Source organism: Salvia hispanica, chromosome 3 (genome assembly GCF_029641045.1).
Source record: "Salvia hispanica isolate PSC_SH4W2 chromosome 3, Shi_PSC_v1, whole genome shotgun sequence".
Lineage (NCBI taxonomy): Eukaryota > Viridiplantae > Streptophyta > Magnoliopsida > Lamiales > Lamiaceae > Salvia > Salvia hispanica.
In genome coordinates, this window is record NC_142694.1 from 9861196 (window position 1) to 9883115 (window position 21920).

General features: G+C 36.1%; 6 protein-coding genes and 1 non-coding gene across 9 annotated transcripts; 5 read left to right on the forward strand and 2 right to left on the reverse strand.

Moving 5' to 3' along the window:
* LOC125216289 (large ribosomal subunit protein P2B-like) lies at positions 1–1246 on the forward strand. The gene is made up of 3 exons (XM_048117962.2): positions 1–231; positions 774–988; positions 1057–1246. The coding sequence occupies exons 1-3, from the start codon at positions 144–146 to the stop codon at positions 1087–1089; spliced, it is 336 nt and encodes a 111-aa protein (XP_047973919.1). The 5' UTR covers positions 1–143; the 3' UTR covers positions 1090–1246.
* Positions 1247–2186: 940 nt separating this feature from the next.
* LOC125215727 (large ribosomal subunit protein P2-like) lies at positions 2187–3923 on the forward strand. Its single transcript, XM_048117253.2, has 3 exons — positions 2187–2453; positions 3364–3593; positions 3699–3923. The coding sequence occupies exons 1-3, from the start codon at positions 2366–2368 to the stop codon at positions 3726–3728; spliced, it is 348 nt and encodes a 115-aa protein (XP_047973210.1). The 5' UTR covers positions 2187–2365; the 3' UTR covers positions 3729–3923.
* Positions 3924–4615: 692 nt separating this feature from the next.
* LOC125212510 (NAD(P)-linked oxidoreductase superfamily protein) lies at positions 4616–7730 on the forward strand. Of its 2 annotated transcripts, none has more exons than XM_048112702.2 (8): positions 4616–4999; positions 5909–5993; positions 6070–6186; positions 6272–6336; positions 6419–6507; positions 6580–6659; positions 6742–6853; positions 7256–7730. In XM_048112702.2, the coding sequence occupies exons 1-8, from the start codon at positions 4684–4686 to the stop codon at positions 7559–7561; spliced, it is 1170 nt and encodes a 389-aa protein (XP_047968659.2). In that variant the 5' UTR covers positions 4616–4683; the 3' UTR covers positions 7562–7730. The 2 variants fall into 2 exon arrangements, with proteins under 2 accessions (XP_047968659.2, XP_088924054.1); XM_089067928.1 differs by lacking the exon at positions 4616–4999 and adding an exon at positions 5423–5813.
* On the forward strand, positions 6981–7133 carry LOC125217284 (U4 spliceosomal RNA). Its single transcript, XR_007175698.1, has one exon. It is a non-coding gene; the product is annotated as a U4 spliceosomal RNA (small nuclear RNA).
* LOC125212511 (uncharacterized) lies at positions 7683–9844 on the reverse strand. Of its 2 annotated transcripts, XM_048112703.2 has the most exons (7): positions 9759–9844; positions 9612–9662; positions 9296–9445; positions 9137–9210; positions 8955–9073; positions 8088–8171; positions 7683–8012 (listed from the first exon to the last, which is right to left on the reverse strand). In XM_048112703.2, the coding sequence occupies exons 2-7, from the start codon at positions 9616–9618 to the stop codon at positions 7916–7918; spliced, it is 531 nt and encodes a 176-aa protein (XP_047968660.1). In that variant the 5' UTR covers positions 9619–9662; positions 9759–9844; the 3' UTR covers positions 7683–7915. The 2 variants fall into 2 exon arrangements, with proteins under 2 accessions (XP_047968660.1, XP_088924055.1); XM_089067929.1 differs by having other exon boundaries at positions 9612–9835.
* A 36-nt stretch (positions 9845–9880) lies between these two features.
* On the forward strand, positions 9881–11771 carry LOC125212512 (large ribosomal subunit protein P2-like). The gene is made up of 4 exons (XM_048112707.2): positions 9881–10024; positions 10149–10238; positions 11246–11475; positions 11567–11771. The coding sequence occupies exons 2-4, from the start codon at positions 10151–10153 to the stop codon at positions 11591–11593; spliced, it is 345 nt and encodes a 114-aa protein (XP_047968664.1). The 5' UTR covers positions 9881–10024; positions 10149–10150; the 3' UTR covers positions 11594–11771.
* Positions 11772–15209: 3438 nt separating this feature from the next.
* Positions 15210–19039, reverse strand: LOC125215832 (serine/threonine-protein kinase AGC1-5-like). Its single transcript, XM_048117401.2, has 2 exons — positions 18499–19039; positions 15210–16123 (listed from the first exon to the last, which is right to left on the reverse strand). Exons 1-2 carry the CDS (start codon positions 18933–18935, stop codon positions 15316–15318), a joined length of 1245 nt encoding a protein of 414 aa, XP_047973358.1. The 5' UTR covers positions 18936–19039; the 3' UTR covers positions 15210–15315.
* Between the last annotated feature and the right edge of the window lie 2881 nt (positions 19040–21920).

Consider the following 21920-nt stretch of genomic DNA (forward strand, 5'->3'; position numbering starts at 1 on the left):
CCTAAACCATAGAATTCTATAAATTCTCAACTCAGAAGGGTAAAATTTTCTTAACCAAAGAATTCAAGGGTAATTCTTGTGAGTAATTCTGAAATTACTCGCTCTTCTTTTTCCTCCGTTTATTGAATTTGATTTTGAGAAATATGAAGATCGTTGCTGCTTATTTGTTGGCTGTGTTGGGCGGCAACGCCTCTCCCTCCGCCGAGGATATTTCCAACATTCTCGCCTCAGGTTCATACATACTCTCTTCGCATACATGTTTAATCATTGAAATGTGTGAAATTGAATGTTTCCCCTTGGAAATTGAGTTAATTTAGTGTAATTTGTATATGCTTCTGGAATTGTTTATGTTTGTGTATGTTGACACGTTTTTTTTGAAATTCTGAGTGTTGATCATTAGGTTTGTTTCACGAAATTCTAAGTTGATTTTATATTCATCAAGATTTTTAGTTTTATCTTACTGATCGGTGATACGCAAGTGTCATTGAACATTGTTATTGATGTAAACCATAATTTTAGCTTTCTTTTATTATTATTTGTACTGTTTATAGAGTAGGAAGAAATTTCTTAGTTGCATAAACACTCATCAAGGTTTATAGTTACTGTTTCACTTTTCCTACTTATGATTAAACAAAAATGATCCTAGATCTGTGCAAGTGTTAATTTGCATTATTAATTCTGTAAAAGATTGATTTCATATGATGAAATTTTTGAATGAAAGTATTATAGTTATGCCCTGTTTCCCATTCACTGTGATGTTGTTTGTGTTTCAGTTGGAGCTGAGTGCGATCAGGAAAGAGTTCAACTCCTCTTGTCTCAAGTTGCTGGCAAAGATATGACTGAGTTGATTGCTGCAGGGAGGGAGAAATTGTCTACTGTACCCTCAGGAGGTGGTGCAGTTGCTGTTGCTGTCGCTGCACCTGCTGCTGGTGCACCCGCAGCAGCTGCTGAGGCGAAGAAAGAAGAGAAAGAGGAATCTGATGAAGAGGTATGCTGTCAACCTGATGCATATGCTATATCCTATGCGCCCGAACTAATTATTTGTTTCTTTTGCAGGATATGGTGTTCAGTCTCTTCGACGACGAATAAGAAGAAATTTTGTTTTAGTTTTAGATGCTGCTTGAATGACAGCCATTTTGCACACTCAATATGTGTTACATACTACTACTACTTTGTTTTGGATTTTAATTGCTTTGAATCATGTCATTTACTACATACTAATATAGTGGTATCATTTTTTGAATTACGATGCTTGTTTGTGTTTAATTATCATTTAATCTGCAGACTATGAAGAAAGAACAAATTTTTCAATTTCTAGTCATTGTGTTCATACCCCCTAAAATTACTAACATGAAACAAAAATCACTTTGAAAATTTAAAAATCTCGCCACATCAGATCCCATAATAATTCAAACCAATTTGGATCTTGAAATAATAGTATGAATTAAAATATATCTGAATTCTTTGAATGTCCGATTTTTTTTGTCACGATAAAGTCACGCAAATGGAAAATATCATAAGAAGTGGAGTAGTATAATTTTATAAAAATTCGAAATTTTCGATTCAATTTATTATTATTGTTATTTTGGAAATATTAAAAAATGCTACCCTCATAAGTAGTAGTAGGAAAATTTTCATGATTTATTTGACAATTTATCCTAAAAAAGTTAGGAATACTATGACACAAAAATATTATGGAAAAATGTCATTTTCCTTACTTATATTTATATTATGCATACAAAATAATTGAGATATATTATTATATGTAATTATGGTGGAAGATACCTAAAATTTCAACCAAAATTTCAAACACATGTAATACAATAAGGAAAAAGGAAAGATACTTAAATCGGTATATTGCCTATTAAATACATTTAATTAAGCTAATTATGTTAAGAATTAAACACAATAAGGAAAAAAAGGAAAGAATATCTAAAATCGTATATTGCCTTACCTTTAATAAAGCTAAATATTTTAAGAATCACACGAGGCACCAAATTGGCAAATAATACAAAAAGGAAATAAAAGAGAGGAAAGCATACCTAAAAAGTATATTGCCGATTAAATACATTTAATTAAGGAAATTATATTAAGAACTAAACGAGGCCCCGATGCCGAATAGGCTAATATAAAAGAGAAAACTAGGAAAGAATATCTAAATTGGTAAATTGCCGTTTAAATACCTTTAATTTAGGTAATTATGAATTAAACGAGGCCCCGAAATTAGCCCAAGCAAAGAATTTCTATAAATTCTGAACTCAGAAGGGTAAATCTCTAAACGGAAGAATTGAAGGGTAATTCCTCGGAGTAATTCTCAGAATTAGTTCTTCTTTTTCCGCCGTTTATTGATTTTGGTTTGAGAGATATGAAGATCGTTGCTGCTTATTTGCTGGCTGTGTTGGGCGGCAACACCTCCCCCTCCGCCGATGATATTTCCAACATCCTCGCCTCAGGTTCATACATACTCTCTTCGCATAAATACTTATTTAACTCTTCTTTCTTGTTCAATCATTGAATTGTGTGAAATCGAATGTTTCCCCCACAAAATTAAGTAATATCTGCTCCTGGAATTGTTTACATTTGCTTGTTTGTGTTTAGAATTTTGAATTTTGTGTGTATTCGCGCGTTTTTATTGTTTACAATCGTAATTGGGGAAATTCCGAGGGTTGATCATTAGGTTTGTTTCACAGAATTCTAATTTACTGGAATTTTTGTCTTACTTATCGGTGTATGCATATGAAATTGAATATCGTTATTGATGTAAACCACGATTTTTGTTTTCTTTTAATGTTTATGGAGTAGGAAGAAATTTCCTGCTTGTAAATCTGCATTGCTAAATAATTGTAGTTAGGGTTGTTTTCATGAATTCTTAGTTGCATTTACATTCATCAAGGTTTTTAGTTACTGTGTATTTTTCAGTGTATAGGCTATTTTACTTGAAGTTGTCTTACAAGTCCATATTTGCAAGTAAAATCGAACTATTTTTCGTCTTATTACTGTTTCACATATGACTTTCCGTGTGTATGTGAAATTGTTCAATCTGGTGATTTATTATTTGACACTTATCCTTTTTATAGATTAGGAATTAAGTTGAATGGTAGTAGTAATTTGGTTTGTTTCATGGTATTTTTATACTGTTTCACTTTTCCTATTTATGAAGTAGTAGTAAATAAGGCTCCAGAAATTTCCTGCTTATGATATCAAGATCTATGCAAATGTTAATTTGCATTACTAAACAAGTGCAGTATTGTTTCTATAAAAGATTGATTTCATATGATTAAATTTTCGAATGACAGTCTATTATAGTTATATGCTCTGTTTTGCATTTACTGGGACGCTGTTCTAATACTAGCCGTGTTTCAGTTGGAGCTGAGTGCGATCAGGAAAGGGTTCAACTCCTTTTGTCTCAAGTTGCTGGCAAAGATATCACCGAGTTGATTGCAGCTGGGAGGGAGAAATTGGCTAACGTACCCTCAGGAGGTGGTGCAGTTGCTGTCGCTGCACCTGCTGGAGGTGGCGGTGGTGCACCTGCAGCAGCAGCTGAGGCGAAGAAAGAAGAGAAGGTGGAAGAGAAAGAGGAGTCTGATGGAGAGGTAAGCTGTCGAACTTGGATACTTTGTCCGTCTGTCTTGATGCATATGGTATATCCTACGTGCTTGAATTGGAGGACGTGAACTAATTATTTGTTTCGTTTGCAGGATATGGTGTTCGGTCTCTTTGACGACTAAGAAATTTGTGAACAATGAAGAAATTTAGTTTTAGTTTTAGCTGGAGAAGATTTTGCTGCTTGAATGAGGGCCTTTTGCACAGTGAAGATAATACATTAGTACTTACTTTGTTTTGAATTTCAATTACTTAGAATGATTCATTTGCACAATGAAGTTAATACTAATATCAATATAGTAGTAGTATGGATTTTTGAAGTACGATGGTTGTTTGTGTATGTGTTTAATTCTTGATGTATTTTAATTTTTTCCTATTTTCGTTATACGAAAAATGATGATTTCGTCTGCATACGGCATACCATATACGAGACGAATAAAGAACGAATATCTTAATTTCTAATCATTTTCTTTACACCCCCTAATAACAGACCTTTTAAAAAAATTAAAAGCTAGCCAGGTATGATCTTTTCATATTTCATTTATGTTCGAATACTGAATTAGACTTTTTTATATTTCAAACCAAATTTAATTTTGAAAGAATATAAATTGAAGTAGATCTGAAATCTCTACATATCCAATTTTTCAAAAATCATCCTCCTATGCTACTACAAACAGAATCGGAAAATTAGAAATAGTTCAAATTTTCTACAAAAATTCAAAAATCCAAAGCAATGTATTTATATAATAATAATAATAATACTAATAATTATTATTATGATAGAAATATTTAAAAATATATATTATACTCCATTTAAAAGCAACTAGCATGTTTGTATACATTCTAATTCATTCGATTCTTTGAAAACCATTCTGAATATAACAAAAAATTCGAAATATTTAATCCAAATTTTAGTAATTAAATTCGAATAAAATCCAGTAGTAATCCTACTCAGAATTAATTTCTATGAAATTTTAAAAACAATAAATACATGAAATGATGAAAGTACCAACCATCAAACCAACATTAACTGTAGAAAATTACCCAAAATAGCCCCCAAAAAACCTGCGGCATTTAGCTATGGCGACTGCCGCAGCTTCGGTGCACCACTTCATCTCCAATCCATTCACCCCGCGCTCTTCCGCCGGATTCCGGCGGCCGAGGAGCTCGAGCCGCCTTGTGGTGCGGTGCTGCGAGGGGCCTGCGGTTGAGGTCGCCGAGAAGAGAAACACGGCGGTGGTGAAGAATGGGAACGATTCGCTCGAGATATGCAGAGTCCTCAACGGCATGTGGCAGACCAGCGGCGGCTGGGGTCGAATTGACCGCGACGCCGCCGTTGATGCCATGCTCCGCTACGCCGACGCCGGTCTCTCCACCTTCGACATGGCTGACCACTGTAAGTGATTTTACAATTTTGCCCCTCACTGACGAGAGTGGAAAAATCCAGATAATTTATTTGATTGCGTTTTTAAGTTTACCATTCCTGAAATTAATTTAGCATACATTTAGTAAAATACAAAATGTTGGAAAAACAATTAAATTTGGTCAAATTTTGGTGTTTTTAAAATCAGTTGAAAAATATTTCCAAATTTTGTAGTATATTAGTATTAGTATGTGGAAGTCAATATACAATCTATTCATAATGGAAATGACATTGTTTGGTTAACATTAATAATATATTATACAAATCCAAAATTCTTAATTTTTTGAATAGACCAGAATTTGACCAAATGTCATAATTTTTCAGTGAATAAAATCTGAAAGAACAAAAAAGAAAGTAAAAATAGATAAGAGATAACGTGGCATATTTTGTCACACAACATAGGAAAATACCAATGGTGGAGAATAGATTGCTAAGTAGTGACTCTTAGCCTTAGGAATTTTGGGATTCAATCTGCCCATGGCAGAGATTATGAGCAACCCATGTTCATGGAATCTTCTTCAATCCAATCCAATCAAGAACAGGGCTAAACACAATAGATCAATCCCAATTAGAAAATTGGTGTTTACCCCTTTTCAATGCTTGTTAACCAATGACAAGAAGAGAACTGAGGTCAAGAATGGGAAGGATTCCTTAAACATCTGCAGAGTGATCAATGGGACGTGGCAGACGAGTGGTGGCTGGGGTAGAATCGAGAAAGACAATGCAGTCGAGGCCATGCTTCAGTACACTGATGCTGGCCTCAACACTTTTGATTTGGCTGATATATGTAACAAAACCTACATATGACTTGTTGCACCACTTCTTGACTCGTCTCGTTTATGTCGTTGGCGTTGTTTTGATGCCACGCTTGTTGCTTGACAGATGGACCCGCGGAAGATCTCTATGGCATTTTTATTAACAGAGTGCGTAGAGAGCGCCCACCGGAGTACCTAGAAAGCGTTAGAGGGTAAGTAAGTGAGTAAAGTAAGCAACTATTCGGGTTAAGAAATTTCTGAAATTTAACAAAACTGTGGTGAATGCAGTCTTACAAAATGGGTGCCTCCGCCGGTGAAGATGACTAGCAGCTATGTTCGCGAGAGCATTAATGTTTCCCGGAAGAGAATGGATGTCGCCTCTCTTGACATGCTTCAGTTTCACTGGTAGTTTGTTTTATCAATTTATCCGTTTGCTAATTACTCTGCGCGGCTTCTTTTGTGTGTTGAACTCGTTCGCTGTTCTGTGTAGGTGGGACTATTCGAATCTTGGCTACCTCGACGCTCTCAAACATCTCACAGACTTGAAGGAAGAAGGTTTGTTTATTTGTTTTGCTCATGTGAATGTTGCTATAATGGGACTTGATTAGGTTGGATTACTTTAGCATTTGTTGTGTAGGTAAGATAAAGACAGTTGCTTTAACCAACTTTGATACTGTGAGGCTTCAGAAGATTCTAGAAAATGGGATTCCGGTTGTGAGCAACCAGGTAAGAGATTTCCTAGCTTTCTCAGATCTTCGCTGCAAGGTGTAATTCTTGACGTACGTTCTCTTTCTTCAGGTGCAGCATTCGATTGTTGACATGCGTCCGCAGCAGAAGATGGCCGAGCTTTGTCAGCTCACCGGAGTTAAGCTTATAACGTCTCTCTCTCTTTCTCTTTGCATTTGCGTTATCGTTGCATAATCTAGACTGCCAAATGCCTCACTGGAAGTTCATCGACAGGTATGGCACGGTGATGGGTGGATTACTATCAGAGAAGTTCCTCGACACGAATCTAACGATCCCTTTCGCGGGCCCTCCGTTGAACACTCCTTCGCTGCAGAAGTATAAACGGGTAAATGAGTTGTTTTTTTTTTATGAATGAATGCCTAAACCATATTTTCCCACATCGGTTAGTAAATTGAAAAATGAAGTGTGGTTTCTTTCCCATAAAAGGGTGGGTGAGTGGGAGAGTGAAAGGCATCTTTGCGCTTGGGGCAATGACGCAGCTAGTGAGGTTCTAACCGAGGCGCGTCTATTGCTGGTTGAAAACTATTTCCAAACCCCCTCTTCGGCCATTGCTTGACTCTGGCCGTCGAGAATTTTTGGAAGGGCTCCCTTTTTTGGATAAAGCCCCACATAGCAGTTGAAATTTTACTATTTTTCGTCGTCCCAATCAAAGTGACATATCTTGAACGGCATGAGATCTTCTTCTCTCCCGTATTTCACCTCTGTATCCTCTTTCAACAAAATGCAGATGGTTGATGCCTGGGGAGGATGGAGTCTTTTCCAAGTTTTGCTGCAGACTTTGAATAAGATAGCTATCAAGCATGGGGTTTCGATTCCAACGGTTGCTGTGAGATACGTTCTCGATCAGCCTGGCGTGGCTGGATCGATGGTCGGAGTTAGACTTGGTCTGGCGGAGCACATCAAAGACAACAATGCTATCTTCTTACTTGTTCTTGACGAAGAGGATGTAACCAGCATACTGCAGGTCACCCAGAAAGGCAAAGATCTCATGAAGATTATCGGCGACTGTGGCGACGAATATAGGCGTGCATAACAGTATATACACAGTTTATCCAGTTACGGAATCAAATGCAAGGAAACTTGTCCTGTATCGGTTGTGTAAGATAATAACATGAGTTTATAGATCATATAAAATCAATATTGAAAAACAAGAATAATATATGAACATTCCATTATTTGATCACAAGGTACTTTTGTTTGTATTTTTCTAAACTTATTTTATTCGATGAAAGCATTGCTAACTGCAAATGCTATGCTGAAACTGAACACTCTCACTTCATATATTATACAACAAAATGGATGAAAACAAGACTCTGTTTGGCTATTAATGAATTATATTCCTCAATCATTTAGGTGAAAATCAAATTAGATATATGAGGGCCATCATTCACCAGAAGAACCATCTCTTCTTGGTACTCGATTCAGCAACGGGTTCATCTTTCTTCCTACTCTCCATCCCTAGCTTTAGGGCATCCAGCCGCTTTCTACATGATAACGCACGTAAAAACGTTATGCAACAATCTTTGACCCATGAAGGTTCAGGATCAGAAGGCACTTACTTTGTATCAGTAAGGCGGCCGTGGAGACTCCATCTTTGTCGAAACCCTTCCATGCCCTCGACTCCACTTGCCAAAATCAAGCGCCTACCAATACAAGGCAAGAATGTGCAAATCAATAAACTTTAAACAAGCAGCATTGGATCTAGTCTAGCAAGCTTATACATTGCATATGCTCGCGATTCAACTCATTAGCGCTAGATCAAGAGGATCTGCAAAGGCAACTCAGTACAACGATAGAGTTACCCTTTTCCCACTTTAGTTCAGCATTACCAAACAAAAAGGAGAAAAACCAGCAGAAAATGTGGCTCATGAATTACCAAAAAAAGAGTCTTTTAATGAACATCACATACAAAAACCTAATATCCAATCTTTTTTAGAGGATGATTTATCAAAGACATCCTAATTCTTGTTCAGTTGTTAGAAGATAGCTCACAATAAGAAAATATTGTAGGTGAATAATACATTTTTGTAGGCTGCAAAGGAATTCGAAAATATTCAAGAATTAAGCCGATCAGCAATAAGTCTAGCCTGGACTTTCGACAATCTAGTAAGGTTATACATTGCATATGCAGGCGATTCAAAGACTCATTCGTGCTAGATATAGAGGATACGCAACAGGCGACTCAGTACAATTCGCATTAACCTTTCCCCACACCAGTACTTGCCCGGTTCAGCATTAACAAAAAAGGAGAAAATTATGTCTTTTAATGATCATCACATACAAAAACTTAGTATCCAAACTTCTCTAGACTAAACTCATTATCTATACAAAGAAAACGTCCAAATTCTCGTTCCTCATGCTACTTAGCTCACTATAAGAATGCATTTGAGAAGGTTGCTAAAGCATTTAAGTGGTGATTGACATACCTCTCTAATTGAGTTGCTTCTGCCTCCAACTGCGTGGATCTTTCGTTTGCCAGATTCAAAGGCATAGACATTCCTAATTTCCTCTCACTATCTTGCAGCCTCTGTCTAAGCTCCTTATCCTACAAAAATTGAGTTTCTCTCACAAAAAGTTTCTCTACCAACAATTGATTACTAAAACTCACCCTTCTCTCAGCACATTGCTTATACAATGCAATCTCATCTTGACAGAAGGGCTCAATGTCATTAATTTGCAGACCTACAAACACACAACCAATCAAAATCCGAAAACTCGACATCATCCACAATCACTAATTCCTGAAGAAATGATAAAGAAAAGTTACACAGGAATAAATTCCGCAAAATTCCATCACAGAGATCGACTCCCTCAAGCACGTGTGAAGCTATCTCCGGTGGAATCACCGGAGAAGGCGGCCCCATCATCAGATCATCACCCACCAGTATAGTTTCCTCCATTCCCGGCTTCGAATCGACTGTGTTAACATTCATCAAAAGCAGTAATGATCAACAAAATATCCCAATAATTATATTTTCTCATCATTTTCCACCTTCTCAACGTCAGAAACCAGTTAACGGAATTCATCAACTTCATTCAAACCGAAAAAAAACGTTTAAAAGGTAGAGAAAAAGCTAGCTTACCATCCATGGCGGCAACTCGTTATAGAACAGAAGCTGCTCGACGAAATGCCTCTGAAAAAAAGCAATTCACTTGGATATAAACAAACAAACAAAACTATCAAAACCACTACAGAAAAAAAAGTGTATAACATCAGCTGCAAATATGACCGGAATTTTTTTTCCGGCGACGAAAAATTTCACCGCCGATTACTAACAGAAAATCTGCTAAAAATTTGTGAACAACTGAAATTCCCCAAATATTCCGGAATTAAGAAGTTGGACTATTAGTTCGGCCCAAATGAAAAAGGCCCAACAATAATCCGGCCCAAACTGTCTAAACCCTAATATAAAAACTAAATCTTCAATCGAGAAGAGGTCGCGAGTTTCAGTGGTGTGATTTTCATTTGTGCTTTTGTCTCTGTGAAATTTCTCAGGTGAATTTGGATGCTGCTTCTCTATCTAGTTATTGATTGTTGTTTGTTGTGTCTAGGTTTCTCGATGAAATTTGAATTCTAATGTTCTATTATTGATGATTTTTTTTTATGTTGGTTTTAATAGCAATGAAGGTTGTCGCAGCTTTCCTGTTGGCTGTTTTGGGAGGCAACACCGCCCCCTCCGCCGAGGATCTGAAGGGAATTTTGAGCTCAGGTTTGTATCTTCGCGATTTTCATTTATTTAATTGTGTTTCTTTCTAAGTTATTTGTGTTATGGTATTAGATCTAAATTTACTATACTAGGAGTAGTATTGATTTGCATAGCTCATTCTTCCACCTCTATTCATTCATCTTAAGATTTGTACATTTTGAAAAAAATTCATTTGATTTGCATGAAAATTGATTGTACAATCTGAAATTGGTGAGGAGTTTTCCAAATAGCTGTTTCTCTTACACTCATTGTTATTTTTGCTTTTCTTACTTGTTTTGGGGCTAATTTGATGTTTGTTTTTGTATTTAAATCTCTTTTTTGTAATTGTATATTCGGTCTTCTACATGAAAAAAACTCTGGATTCTGTTGTGGATTGCATTTTTTGAATTGAAGAGAATGCGGCAAATGAATACTAGTACTATTTTTTGCTTTTGTCAATTTAATCTATTTTTAGGATTAAATGATATCTTTTGATTTTTTTACCTTATCAAGTTATTATATTGCATTATTGACTTCGCAATGCTTCTCGAAATACTTAAAAGACTATACATTTGAATATGAGAATAGATTTCATTAGAGTATCTATAATTTGATACTATCAGTGTAAATGTTAGGCAAGTTTTGGATTTAGAGACTTAAACTAAGTTTTATCATTGCTCACTTGGAACATTGGCGTGTTTCAAGATTAATCGTATTATAATTAAGCATACTAGTGGTTTATAACGAGCTTACACTGTGTTGTATGCTTCTTTATTTTGATCAACTGTATAGTCTGAATATGATTAGTGACCATGTCGTACTTGTCACAGTTGTGCGCACTTATATCTGGATTGTTTCTTTCTATTGTTTGTTCGGTCTTTGTATGACTTAGATTGGTGCAGAATACATTAATGTGAGACTAATGGATTTGCTAATTGGTAATATGACTTTGGCTATACTTGAATAATGTGTATGAGTCACTTTAATTCTTATATTGATTACTTCACACCCTTTTCCTTTTCCTTTTCCAGTTGGGGCTGATGCTGATGAGGAAAGAATTGAGCTGTTGCTTTCTCAAGTTGCCGGAAAAGACATTACTGAGTTGATTGCTGCCGGGAGGGAAAAATTGGCTTCAGTACCTTCAGGTGGTGGCGGGGTTGCAGTTTCTGCTCCCACTGGTGGTGCAGGAGGTGGTTCTGCCCCTGCTGCTGCCGAGGCTAAGAAAGAAGAGAAGGTTGAAGAGAAAGAAGAGTCTGATGATGTAAGTATAGTATTATGAATGTATTGATATAAGTTTCCTCAATTGCTTTATTGTTTATCTGAACCGATTCTTCTTTTTCCTTCTGTTTCAGGACATGGGCTTCGGTCTTTTTGATTAGATTTTGCAAATGCAGCCGTGTATCGAGAAAGCATTCGATGCATTCTCTTCAATTTACGATAGTAGAGAAATTTTCTTTTATGTTTTCGGTACTGGAATTTCGTGTACGAACAATTTGAGGACTAATTATAGTGTTGTTCTTGGTTTTGAATGCTATACCCTCTTTAATGTTTTTGTTATCCATGCTTCCATACTCTTGTCTTGAATTTACTAAGTACATAATATTTAGTTTTATTGCCTGTATTCTGCATTAATAGAGTTTTATTTTCTATTTACGACGTTCCAATATAATTAAGTTATTTTTATTTTTGGTAAAATTTAATACATTCAATATCTCTTTCATACCCTATTATTAGGGACATAATATAGTATTTTTGGGGGGGATTTGGGGTATCTGGTTACCTAATCAGGCGTCAGTTATACCCGATTACTACTAATATATTTGCTGGACTAGTAAATGGTTGATTTTGTTGAACTCAATTGATTTCAATGTCAAGCTGAACATTTTGTTGAGTTGTCAAATTGTGTGTTGTGTGCTTACTAGTTAGTAGTAGTTGTCAAATAATCGTGCTTATTAAATTAATTACATAATCGATTATATCATTTGGAGTATAAAAACATCCCAGCCCTACAACTTCTGCCATCACATACACAAAATCACGTGGTGGGAACATTGTCCTTTGCATTTTCCGTATGTAATATGTGGCAAATATGAAGTTGGACTTCGATCCTTTATTATTCTTCAAATTGCCAAGACACGTCAATTTAGAGCATTCACAATGGTACATAGGCCAGCAATAGGCTAGTCATTCTCTCCCCTGTCACGTCAGCAACACTAAAAAATCCACCTGCCACATTAGATTTAGGCCAGCCATAGGGCAGCCGTAATAAAAATAATTCAAAATATACTACATTTACGGAATTAAAATCACGATTAAATTACCGAATTAAATTTACGAGACATATACGGGAAAATTCATTAATTTTATTTTAAAAAAAAGTACATTAACTAAAAATAAAAAAAATTGCATAATAAAAAAAAATCCGGGCTTCCACACACGAGCCACCGCCCCACTCTACTCCTCACTAATTTATTAAAAAAATACATAAAAAAATGTTAGTATGCCTTGAATCCGTTATAGTTTGCCGCTAGCCGAACGGGGGTCTCGCTGCCGGTCAGCGAGTCAGGGGGTCAAGGGGGGCGACGCCCCCTTGCCATGGGGGTCCGGGGGCGCGGAGAGGCCCCCGGTATGCCATGTTTTTGTTTTAGGTCTTAATTTTGTATTGGGCTAGTTGTTGTTGTCCATCGCTAGATGTTGCTCTTGTACAGAAATTTAGAGATAGAGAAAATCGCGTTTATATAGTTTTTCAAAAATTAAAAAAAAGAATAAAAAAAAAATTAAAAAAAAAGAATTAAAAAAAATTAAAAAAAGAATTAAAAAAAAATTAAAAAATAGCGCTGGCCGATCGCTGGCCGATCGGGCCGCCACAATGGCGACTAGCCGATCGCCAGCGCTTCGGCCAGCGACGAGCGATTGGCCAGCCCACGCCGATCCGCTCGCCGATTTCGTCCTCGCCGATTGCAATGGTTCGGCTAGCCGATCGGCTAGCGCGACGAATCGGCTAGCGGGTCGCTAGCCGACCATTGCGGATGCTCTTATTCTGTTGCAATTTTAATATTTGTGACATTTGAAACGAATAAATATCCTACTTCCTCTGTTCTATAGTAATGGAGATATTTTTTTCGGCACGAAGATTAAGAAAAATTGTGTTGGGTGAGTTAAGTAAAGGGAGAATAAAGTGAAAAATGAAAAAGATAGAAAGATGAAGAGAGAAAAAAAAAGGTAGAAAGATGAAGAGAGAAAAAAAGTAAGAAAGAGTAAAGTAGGCGTAGAAAAATGTGTTGAATTTTACTAAAAAAGGGAAATGACTATATTACTATGGAGCGTACCAAAATAGCAAAATGACTCTATTACTATGGAACGGTGGGAATACATTATTATAAGCAAAGAGATCAGTAGAACATCTCATGGGCTACTTGGCTAGTCCCAAGCAGTGACAGTTGGAGGTGTGTTTGAGCGAGGTCGCCCAACCCTGTGTCTGCCCATGTGTATCGTTGCAATATTTTTTTAATAGGTCTAATAGCTCATGATAGATCCACTTCCGACCCCAAAAAAACTCTACCTCAACCCTTCTCATTTCTACTAATTATTTATTTTTGGACTGAGGAGGTAGTCAGGTAGAGTCGGTCATTACAAAGAACATGACATCTCAGTTGTAGTATTGTATACAATGAGGGAAATTTCGACCCAAGAGTTCGGTTTCCTCGAACCGTCACTGCTCCCATAACCAATTGGCTTGAAATTTTAACCGGCCAACCAATATAATTGAACCAAAAAAAGAACTAATCTAACCGTATATATAAGCTTCAAATTGACTCAATTCGATAAAAGATTGATCCAACACTCGATTAGTCCAACCACGTAAGGTATTGATGACTAGTCCACTTATCCCCTATCTAAAGAGAGAATAGACCTCTCACCAACATAAACTTTTCAAAGTCCACATTCACTTGAATAATCAATTGTTCTGAAAATGATTATATATTACATATAAGTAGGACATTAAGAAAGTCCATGAAACTTTATTGCAATGAAGAACGATTTATTACAGCAAAAGGTGTGGTCTCAATAATAAATTGGTGAAGACGATCTTGTGATTGAAAATGCTTTAGGTTTTAGTCCAAGTGTACTTGAAATTGTTCTTTAAAGAAACATGACAGCTAGTTTGTGTGCACCTCATGCAATCCATGTTATTGTCATTGACTTCAAGTACATTGTCGACCTAAATTATTACACATTCTTGTCTCCTTCTACCCGAAATTTGAGTTTTACATTCCCACTAATTATATTGTATGCATTGCTAAATTTTCTAAAATAAAGCGTGTTATGGACTCTAACATCCCATATCGGTTGTGAAGGGCAACTGAGAGCAGGTTCGTAGTGATGGCCTGCTGAATACAATTATGACCAATGAGAACATTTAGGAACAACTTGTAATGATGGACAACGAAGAAGAATCTGCCGCGACCATTGTAGCAGTGACTAACGAGGGGTCAGATTAGAAAGTAACTGGTGTGCGTTCTTTGTATGCATCGACTGACAAGGACATCGGTTATGAAGACGAACTAATGTGAGGTTTATAGATAACTATTGGGATTCATGATTTTGATTATCTCGGAATTTTCATTTAACTAATAAATTGTCATGGAAATCTATATCTATCTTTTCATCAACAAATGTATCACGGGCATTTAAATATTTCAACTCATTTTTCTTTTTCCTTTTTTTTTCACTTCCGTAAAAATATTTTCTGGCAACATGTATAATTGACATAAAACAAATATAGTAATAAAGAAAAATAGATGATTCGGAGTATTTTTTTTTCTATATATTCTTCTAGTATTTGTTACTTTATGACAATTATAAAAATCACTTTCCATGGAGTATTAAACTGATGCCTAGAAAATTATAAAAATAGTTAAGTTCTTAAAAACATTTTTTTTCTGCGCACGCCATAGTTCACACATCGGCCCTAAATATATCACTAATATAAAGTAAACTGCCAACAATAGTTAAACTAAGATATAAAAAAAATTGAACATTATTTACATATAAGTTTAATAAACTCTTTTGCATATTTCAACATTTTCTAACATACTAATTAATAATAGTCCACAGGTGTATCAGGACAGCTCTCATCCGACAAAACATCTCGACTAAACGGAGGTGGAACGAACGGTGGGCGATTGCATCTCAGCAACGCCCAATTCACTCCTTGGAAAAACGGATGGTGCTTGATCGCCGACGCGCCCATCGTCGAACCCATCCGCCGCGCCGGATCCTTCGCCAGCAGCTGCGCGATCAAGTCCTTGGCCGGGCCCGGCACGGCCGGCTCCTTAGGGAACTCGAGCGCCCGCGCCACGATATTCGCTAGGGTTATCTCGTGGTCCATCCCGCGAAAAGGCGTCACTCCGTAGAATAGCTCGAACACGAAAATCCCTAGGGTCCACCAGTCGACCGCGCTCCCGTGCCCCTCCCCGGAGACTATCTCCGGGGCCAGGTACTCGTGGGTCCCGACGAACGACATCGACCGGACGTCGATCGGCTCGGCCACGAAGGCCGGGCCCGCCTGGCTCCCGGCCTTTTTTTTCCGTCTGCGCTTGTTGTGGAAGCACGACATGGACGGGACGATGCAGTTCGGGAGGATGCACGAGGTCGAGCCGAAAGCCGGCCGGTCGAGCGCGTGGTCGCCCTGTGGGGGCGGGTGCGTGGTCGGAAGTTGACTCTGGGCCGGGATCACCTGGGCTGGAGTCGAGGTCGAGTCGTCGCACATTAGCGACAGGTCAAAGTCCGTCAGCATTATATGGCCGTCGGATCGGACCAACACGTTTTCAGGCTTCAGATCGCGGTACACGATCCCCATCATGTGCAAGTATTCCAACGCAACCACAACCTCAGACGCATAGAACCTAATAAAAACACAAACACAGACAGTGAGCTCAAATCTGAAACCTCTGGCCTTAGATAATAACCACTCTACCAGTAAGTCAAATCTGAAACCTCTGGTCTTAGATAATAACCACTCTACTAATAGGTCAACTCACACGTATCTAATGATCAGTTATTGATTAGTTGGCAAAATAGCCTAGAAAAAGTGGTCCAACTTATAATGTTGTCACACCTTGGAAAATGAATGCACCAAAAATTGTTGACCTAAAAATGTTAGTAATATCATTACACCATTAAAAGAAGAGATATATTCAAATCTATCATGTGATTAATCATACAAATTAAAGAGACCAGTGTGTTTTCATGTCGGTACAACTATATAGTGTCTAGGCCCCCTTAATTCTCCAACGAAGGCAAACCAAAACTAGTAAGGGGGGCCTCAGCCCCCATACCCTACAATATACAAAACTCAGTGCCAATATTTTTCCCTTTGTTTTTTGCTTTTTGTTACTTTCTTAATGTTGTGTATCTCTTCTCAACTATCAAAAAGAAGGATCTTTATACACCCAAGATAGTGAAGTTTCCCTAAACTTCTTGAAAGGGAAAACACACTTCAATTATACTACAATTATTAGTGTCCCAATAGTCAAATATTCACATGTGAAAATAACAAACTTCGAATGAATCATTTTAGTGTTACAATGAAACTTATTACCATCAAACCTATTAAATTATGAGATGATAAATCAAATCTTAGGTAGTAAGATGTTTCGCTTCAATCTATTGGTTCAAGTTTCAGTGGAACTATTACCATCAAGCCTATGAAATCATGCAATGATAAAACACAACTTAATTGGTAAGACATGTCCTCTTCAAACTTTAAAAAGTAGGTCTAATGTACGAATTACAATGAAACTTATAGCTACCATCAAAACTATTAAATTATGCTATCAAGACACATGATGCGATTAGGATATCAACCAGCAAAAACATGTTTGATGCAATAATGCAATGCATGCCTTGTCGTGGAGCAAGATTTGTTGTAAAGTCAAGAAGAAAAAATCGAAGAAGATAGCTACAAAGTCGGCATTAATAGATTGCTACACATCAATAGCCTAATATTGGTCGATATAATATCAAATAAAAAACTTATATTCATTATTGTAACACAAATTGCTCAATTAGGACAACCAAAATTAATTTGATGCCAAATCGCACACATTGTCACATCATTCTAGCTTCACTAGCATCATACAACATGGCCTAATTGTCAAATAGTAATATAATTTCATTTGATATTGCATTTGCAAAATTATTTTAGTACACTCCTATATAATAATCAAATTGGAATCCCACAAATTAAGCAAAAAGTTGCAACCTTAGCATCTCATACCCTCTTATGGTCCTCATTTTAGGGATCATATGATTGCATGTGACAAAACAGAAAATTCTTAGATTAAAGTTAAGAATTCAAAGGGGTACTTTTGTAATTTCAGGCACACATGTTCCAAGATCTGTTTCTTTGAGAACTTTGTAATTTACTTTACTAAAGATTAAATTTTTTGACTATATCAATCGATTCAAACTCATTAAAATAGCATATGTACCAAATAGTTTATTCATGGATCACGTGTGTTATTGCACGTTTTGTAACTGTAGGTCCACTTTTAACCTTCCAGTTTTCCAATTTTAACCTTTCACAATGTACAATATACAATATACGTTACTCGTACTATATTTCCCGGGACCCACCCGAAGACATTGACCAAATTGGCAGTGTCAATATCAACTTAATTGGTATTCTCTATCAACTAAGTTGAAAGATTCAAATTATCGCAAGATGAATTGAGAATTATAATGACCAGTGTCGGCCCCGCACCTTGTAATTAGATATTACACCATACTAAGCAGGATTATTTGTTTTAATTGATAGGAGTATTAGTGTACTTTAAAAATGTTAATAAAAAAATTCAAGCGTGGGGTTGGTGCTGAGCTGTCACTCTCACCGGCTTTCTATTTCAGCATCACAAACCAAAACACATTCAAAAACTCCCCCTCCATTTCCCCATCATAAATATGCTCTATGTTTCTATAAAAAATTCATGGACCACAATAAATGACATGTTTCCAGACTTGGCATTCAAAATATTTCCTACACCTATTAGGAAATCCCATAAATATTAGCAAATCCCATAATACAGTAACAAAATGGAGACACTAATTAGGTACCATTATTATTATTAATCACCGATTTAGGATTATTAATTCACAAAGCGACACACACTAGTGCTCCTCAATTATATGGATTACTAAAATACTACTAATAACAATTAATAAAACAGACCTAAGTAGTAATAAGTAAATTAAGACAAAAAAATTAATTAAAAGTACGCACCGGACGGCGGATTCCGGGAAGCGCTTGCAGGGCTGGCGCTGGCGGAGGACGTGGAGATCGCCGCCGGGGCAGAACTCGGTGAGCAGGCAGGACCATTTGGGCGTGTCGAGGGCGGCGTGGAGCTTGGGAAGAAACGGGTGATCCAATATTTGAAGGATTTCCTTCTCCGTTTTGGCCCTTCCTTCCTTGTTGCGGCTGGCCAGCTCCTTCCTGTCCATCACCTTGGCCGCAAATAGCTGCGGCGGCGGTGTTGGTTTCGGAGGTTTGAGTTGGGCGAGGTAGACGGAGCCGATGTCGCCGGAGCCGAGGCGGTGGAGGAAGCGGAGATCGGTGAGGGAGAGAGGGGGGAAGTGGGAGGACCAGTCGGAGCCGGAGCTGGTGGAATTGAAGCTGAGGCTTTGGAGGTCGTCGGCTAAGTCGTCGGACCATGGCTCCATTGAATTCGGCTAAGAGTTAATTGGGGCGGAAAAGGAGCATTGGATTTGGGGCGCAGCGCTTCATTTACATTTTACAAATACATACTACTCCTTCGCCCAATCACGTGCGGACCACGCGGATATCCGATTTTTCACTTTAATATCATTTGCCTTTACTTCAAAATGTGAAATACTCCTGTCATAAATGAGATTTTTTATTTATTGACTACTTTCTTCATTCTTGGAGATGAATATAGTATAAATCAGATTGCTATAAAAAAACATGAATTTTGATAACATTGTAGCTTCTCCTGTAATTTAGTGATTCGGTTGTGAATTTTGTGAATTTTTTTTCCTTAATTTTTCAATGGGTCTGATTTGGATAAAATTTTAGGTACTCCGTCTGATGACTTCTTAAAAATCTACGAATCTACGGAGACGAGACCATTCGTACATTTTATTATTTTTCTCTAACATACTTAGCAAATATTTAACTACGAAACAATTTGTAATTCATGTGAAGTGTGAACTATATAAATCAACAACATATTATAAATAGGAATCAAAATATTTCAGTCATGGCAAAAATATCTTTTTTAAAAAATTTATAGAGTTTACAATTGATTTTTAAAGTCGCGGGATGGACCAAAATTCATGGTTTTTTAGTTATCTAAAAATCAAAATGTAAATTATATTTGAAGAAAGCACAAAATTTGACTTTTACTATTATTTAAAGGTATTGATTGGAGGCTTAAAAATTTCTCTCTTTTATTCCCCATTCATATAAATTTTCTCAAAGAGGATATATAAATTTTAATTATAATGTGCTCAAAACATTTTTGTAATGTAGCTAGTGTGATGATAATTGCAATTTCTTAGGGGTTAATCAAGATTCAAGATGATTTCAAATCATTTTTATTAGGACTGATTTAAATATGCAAAGAATTCCTTAATCATGGAGTAACACCTTTTCAATAAATACCTTCCAAGAAGCACTCGAGTGAGGTAAGAAATTGCTTCTTTTGCTTGCTATAATTGTGAAGTTATAGAGCAAATCATGTCTTCTTGATTTGCATCAATCATGGGTTTTTTATCATCAAACTAACATGTCCTATAATTATAGGGATTTTTTTAAGTCTATAAACTTAAGTGATTTAGTAGCATGTCTTAATCTAACCAAATTTGGATAGGCCCCTCGTCGTGGATGTAGTCCGTCCCATTGCAGGTGGAAGGGATAGAGGATAAAATGCTGATGTGACAGTGCATAGGACGAGACTTAGGGCAGACTATAATCCGCCCCATTGTGGATGCCCTTAGCTTATTTGCCAAGTTTACGAAGGCTTAACATAAGTTAAGGTATACTCTATATAAGTATATGGAGTACATGATATTATGTCCGTCTCGGTTTACGTGTTTCGAATCAGTGGTGGGTGATAGGAACAATATATTCTAAAATCCAATTCAAATATTTAAGACAATAACTATTATACATGAGTATTTTTATTGTGATTATAGATGTTTTTGCATAACGTTTCGAATATAATATATTAAATTTGAGGCTATATTTTTTTAATTTAGTAAAGTTTTAAGTCCCTTGTTGGCTGCATGTAGTTGGTTCAAATATTCTAGGCAGAAATTAAATAACATACCTGTGTCAATAAATAAAAAAGACCCAACTAGTTATTAAGGTATTTTTTGAATTTTGAACATTATAGGCTAAAGAAAAAGGTTTTTGGCCATGTCAAATGAGATAGGAGTAATTTTCAAGTAATCTAAAATGTATAGTATTTGGTATTTGATAATATGTGAAGAAAAATAATAAGATAGGTAGTTTACACATTAATTTATTATTAAGACTGTAAAGCTTGTGAATATTAATATTATGAGTCTTTTATAAATGTGATGTGATTGGTACGACCTTTTTAAAATTAATTTTCTAGTGTTAGAATTCATTTATTTGCATGGACTAAAAATTTGATATTTTCCATGACTACTTAATTTGTTAGTCAGTTTTTCTCTGAGCCATTGGACAGCTAAAATAAATGCTCGAAGAAGCATCAGAAATTCAAATTTAATCTTAAATAATAGGGTATCTCTCAAATTCAAATTTCAAAGGTAAAATTGATTGCACGAACTACAATATTTTCCCATGGAAATTTTCATTATAATTTATACATGTACATAAATAAACTACCCATTGAATTTAGAAACAAGTGGCAACGAATTAGATATCATATTTATGGAGTAATATACTATATAAATACATGTACGTATCAACTATTCTGCTATGATCGTAATAATATAAAATTATTTTACATCTACGAATTTTGACAGGTTACTTGCTAATGGTTGGAAATTGAATTTGAAAATTAGCTGAACATTTAATATAGGAAAAATGTTTTTTTTTAGAATATCAAAAGATTAATGTGTACAAATTGGGTGACATAATATGGGCCGAATAGAGTAGAAGTCGATTTGTAAAATCCCATTTATTATTGGACCCAATATAAGTCAATCCCTTATGGGTCTGAATAACGCAATGGTATGTAAAATGTCTGTATACAAAGAAATACTACAATAAATTAAGTAATTTTCACCAAAAGGCAATATACATTAATAAGAAAAATATGTTATAATTTGACAAAATGGTTAATTGCCTATTAAATCACGAAAAATATGTCATTTATAGTTTGTCCCAAACCTTTCTAACTTTGAATGACAAAATACAAAATTTCATAATTTTTCAATTGGTCCATCAACCAAATTTCTATTATACACAAAATACTATGTCGTTCAATCATCCATGTCATCCACTTCACGAAAAATAACCTTAGTGTGCCTCTTTTTCCAAAAAAAAAAAAAAATTTATTGTTGTCCCAACAATTTAGAAATTTTGAAAAGTTATATGACAAGTAAGAATTTGGCCAAACTTAATTAATGATTTTTTGCAATAAGTCTTGATAGAACAAATATATATGCTTCTTCCAATAAGAAAACCTATAAATA

Excerpts from the sequence above, each read along its gene's own strand:
- LOC125215727 (XM_048117253.2), top strand. The coding sequence starts at position 2,366 with ATGAAGATCGTTGCTGCTTATTTGCTGGCTGTGTTGGGCGGCAACACC. Across the intron at positions 2,454-3,363 it reads TTCCAACATCCTCGCCTCAG|TTGGAGCTGAGTGCGATCAG; the intron begins GTTCATACATAC and ends GCCGTGTTTCAG. Across the intron at positions 3,594-3,698 it reads AAGAGGAGTCTGATGGAGAG|GATATGGTGTTCGGTCTCTT; the intron begins GTAAGCTGTCGA and ends TTTCGTTTGCAG.
- LOC125212510 (XM_048112702.2), top strand. The coding sequence starts at position 4,684 with ATGGCGACTGCCGCAGCTTCGGTGCACCACTTCATCTCCAATCCATTC. Across the intron at positions 6,187-6,271 it reads GACATGCTTCAGTTTCACTG|GTGGGACTATTCGAATCTTG; the intron begins GTAGTTTGTTTT and ends TGTTCTGTGTAG. Across the intron at positions 6,337-6,418 it reads CACAGACTTGAAGGAAGAAG|GTAAGATAAAGACAGTTGCT; the intron begins GTTTGTTTATTT and ends TTTGTTGTGTAG.
- LOC125215832 (XM_048117401.2), bottom strand. The coding sequence starts at position 18,935 with ATGGAGCCATGGTCCGACGACTTAGCCGACGACCTCCAAAGCCTCAGC. Across the intron at positions 16,124-18,498 it reads TTCCCGGAATCCGCCGTCCG|GTTCTATGCGTCTGAGGTTG; the intron begins GTGCGTACTTTT and ends TGTTTTTATTAG.
- LOC125212512 (XM_048112707.2), top strand. The coding sequence starts at position 10,151 with ATGAAGGTTGTCGCAGCTTTCCTGTTGGCTGTTTTGGGAGGCAACACC. Across the intron at positions 10,239-11,245 it reads GAAGGGAATTTTGAGCTCAG|TTGGGGCTGATGCTGATGAG; the intron begins GTTTGTATCTTC and ends TTCCTTTTCCAG. Across the intron at positions 11,476-11,566 it reads AGAAAGAAGAGTCTGATGAT|GACATGGGCTTCGGTCTTTT; the intron begins GTAAGTATAGTA and ends CTTCTGTTTCAG.
- LOC125216289 (XM_048117962.2), top strand. The coding sequence starts at position 144 with ATGAAGATCGTTGCTGCTTATTTGTTGGCTGTGTTGGGCGGCAACGCC. Across the intron at positions 232-773 it reads TTCCAACATTCTCGCCTCAG|TTGGAGCTGAGTGCGATCAG; the intron begins GTTCATACATAC and ends TTTGTGTTTCAG. Across the intron at positions 989-1,056 it reads AAGAGGAATCTGATGAAGAG|GATATGGTGTTCAGTCTCTT; the intron begins GTATGCTGTCAA and ends TTTCTTTTGCAG.
- LOC125212511 (XM_048112703.2), bottom strand. Across the intron at positions 9,211-9,295 it reads TTTGCGGAATTTATTCCTGT|GTCTGCAAATTAATGACATT; the intron begins GTAACTTTTCTT and ends GTGTGTTTGTAG. Across the intron at positions 9,074-9,136 it reads AGCAATGTGCTGAGAGAAGG|GATAAGGAGCTTAGACAGAG; the intron begins GTGAGTTTTAGT and ends CAATTTTTGTAG.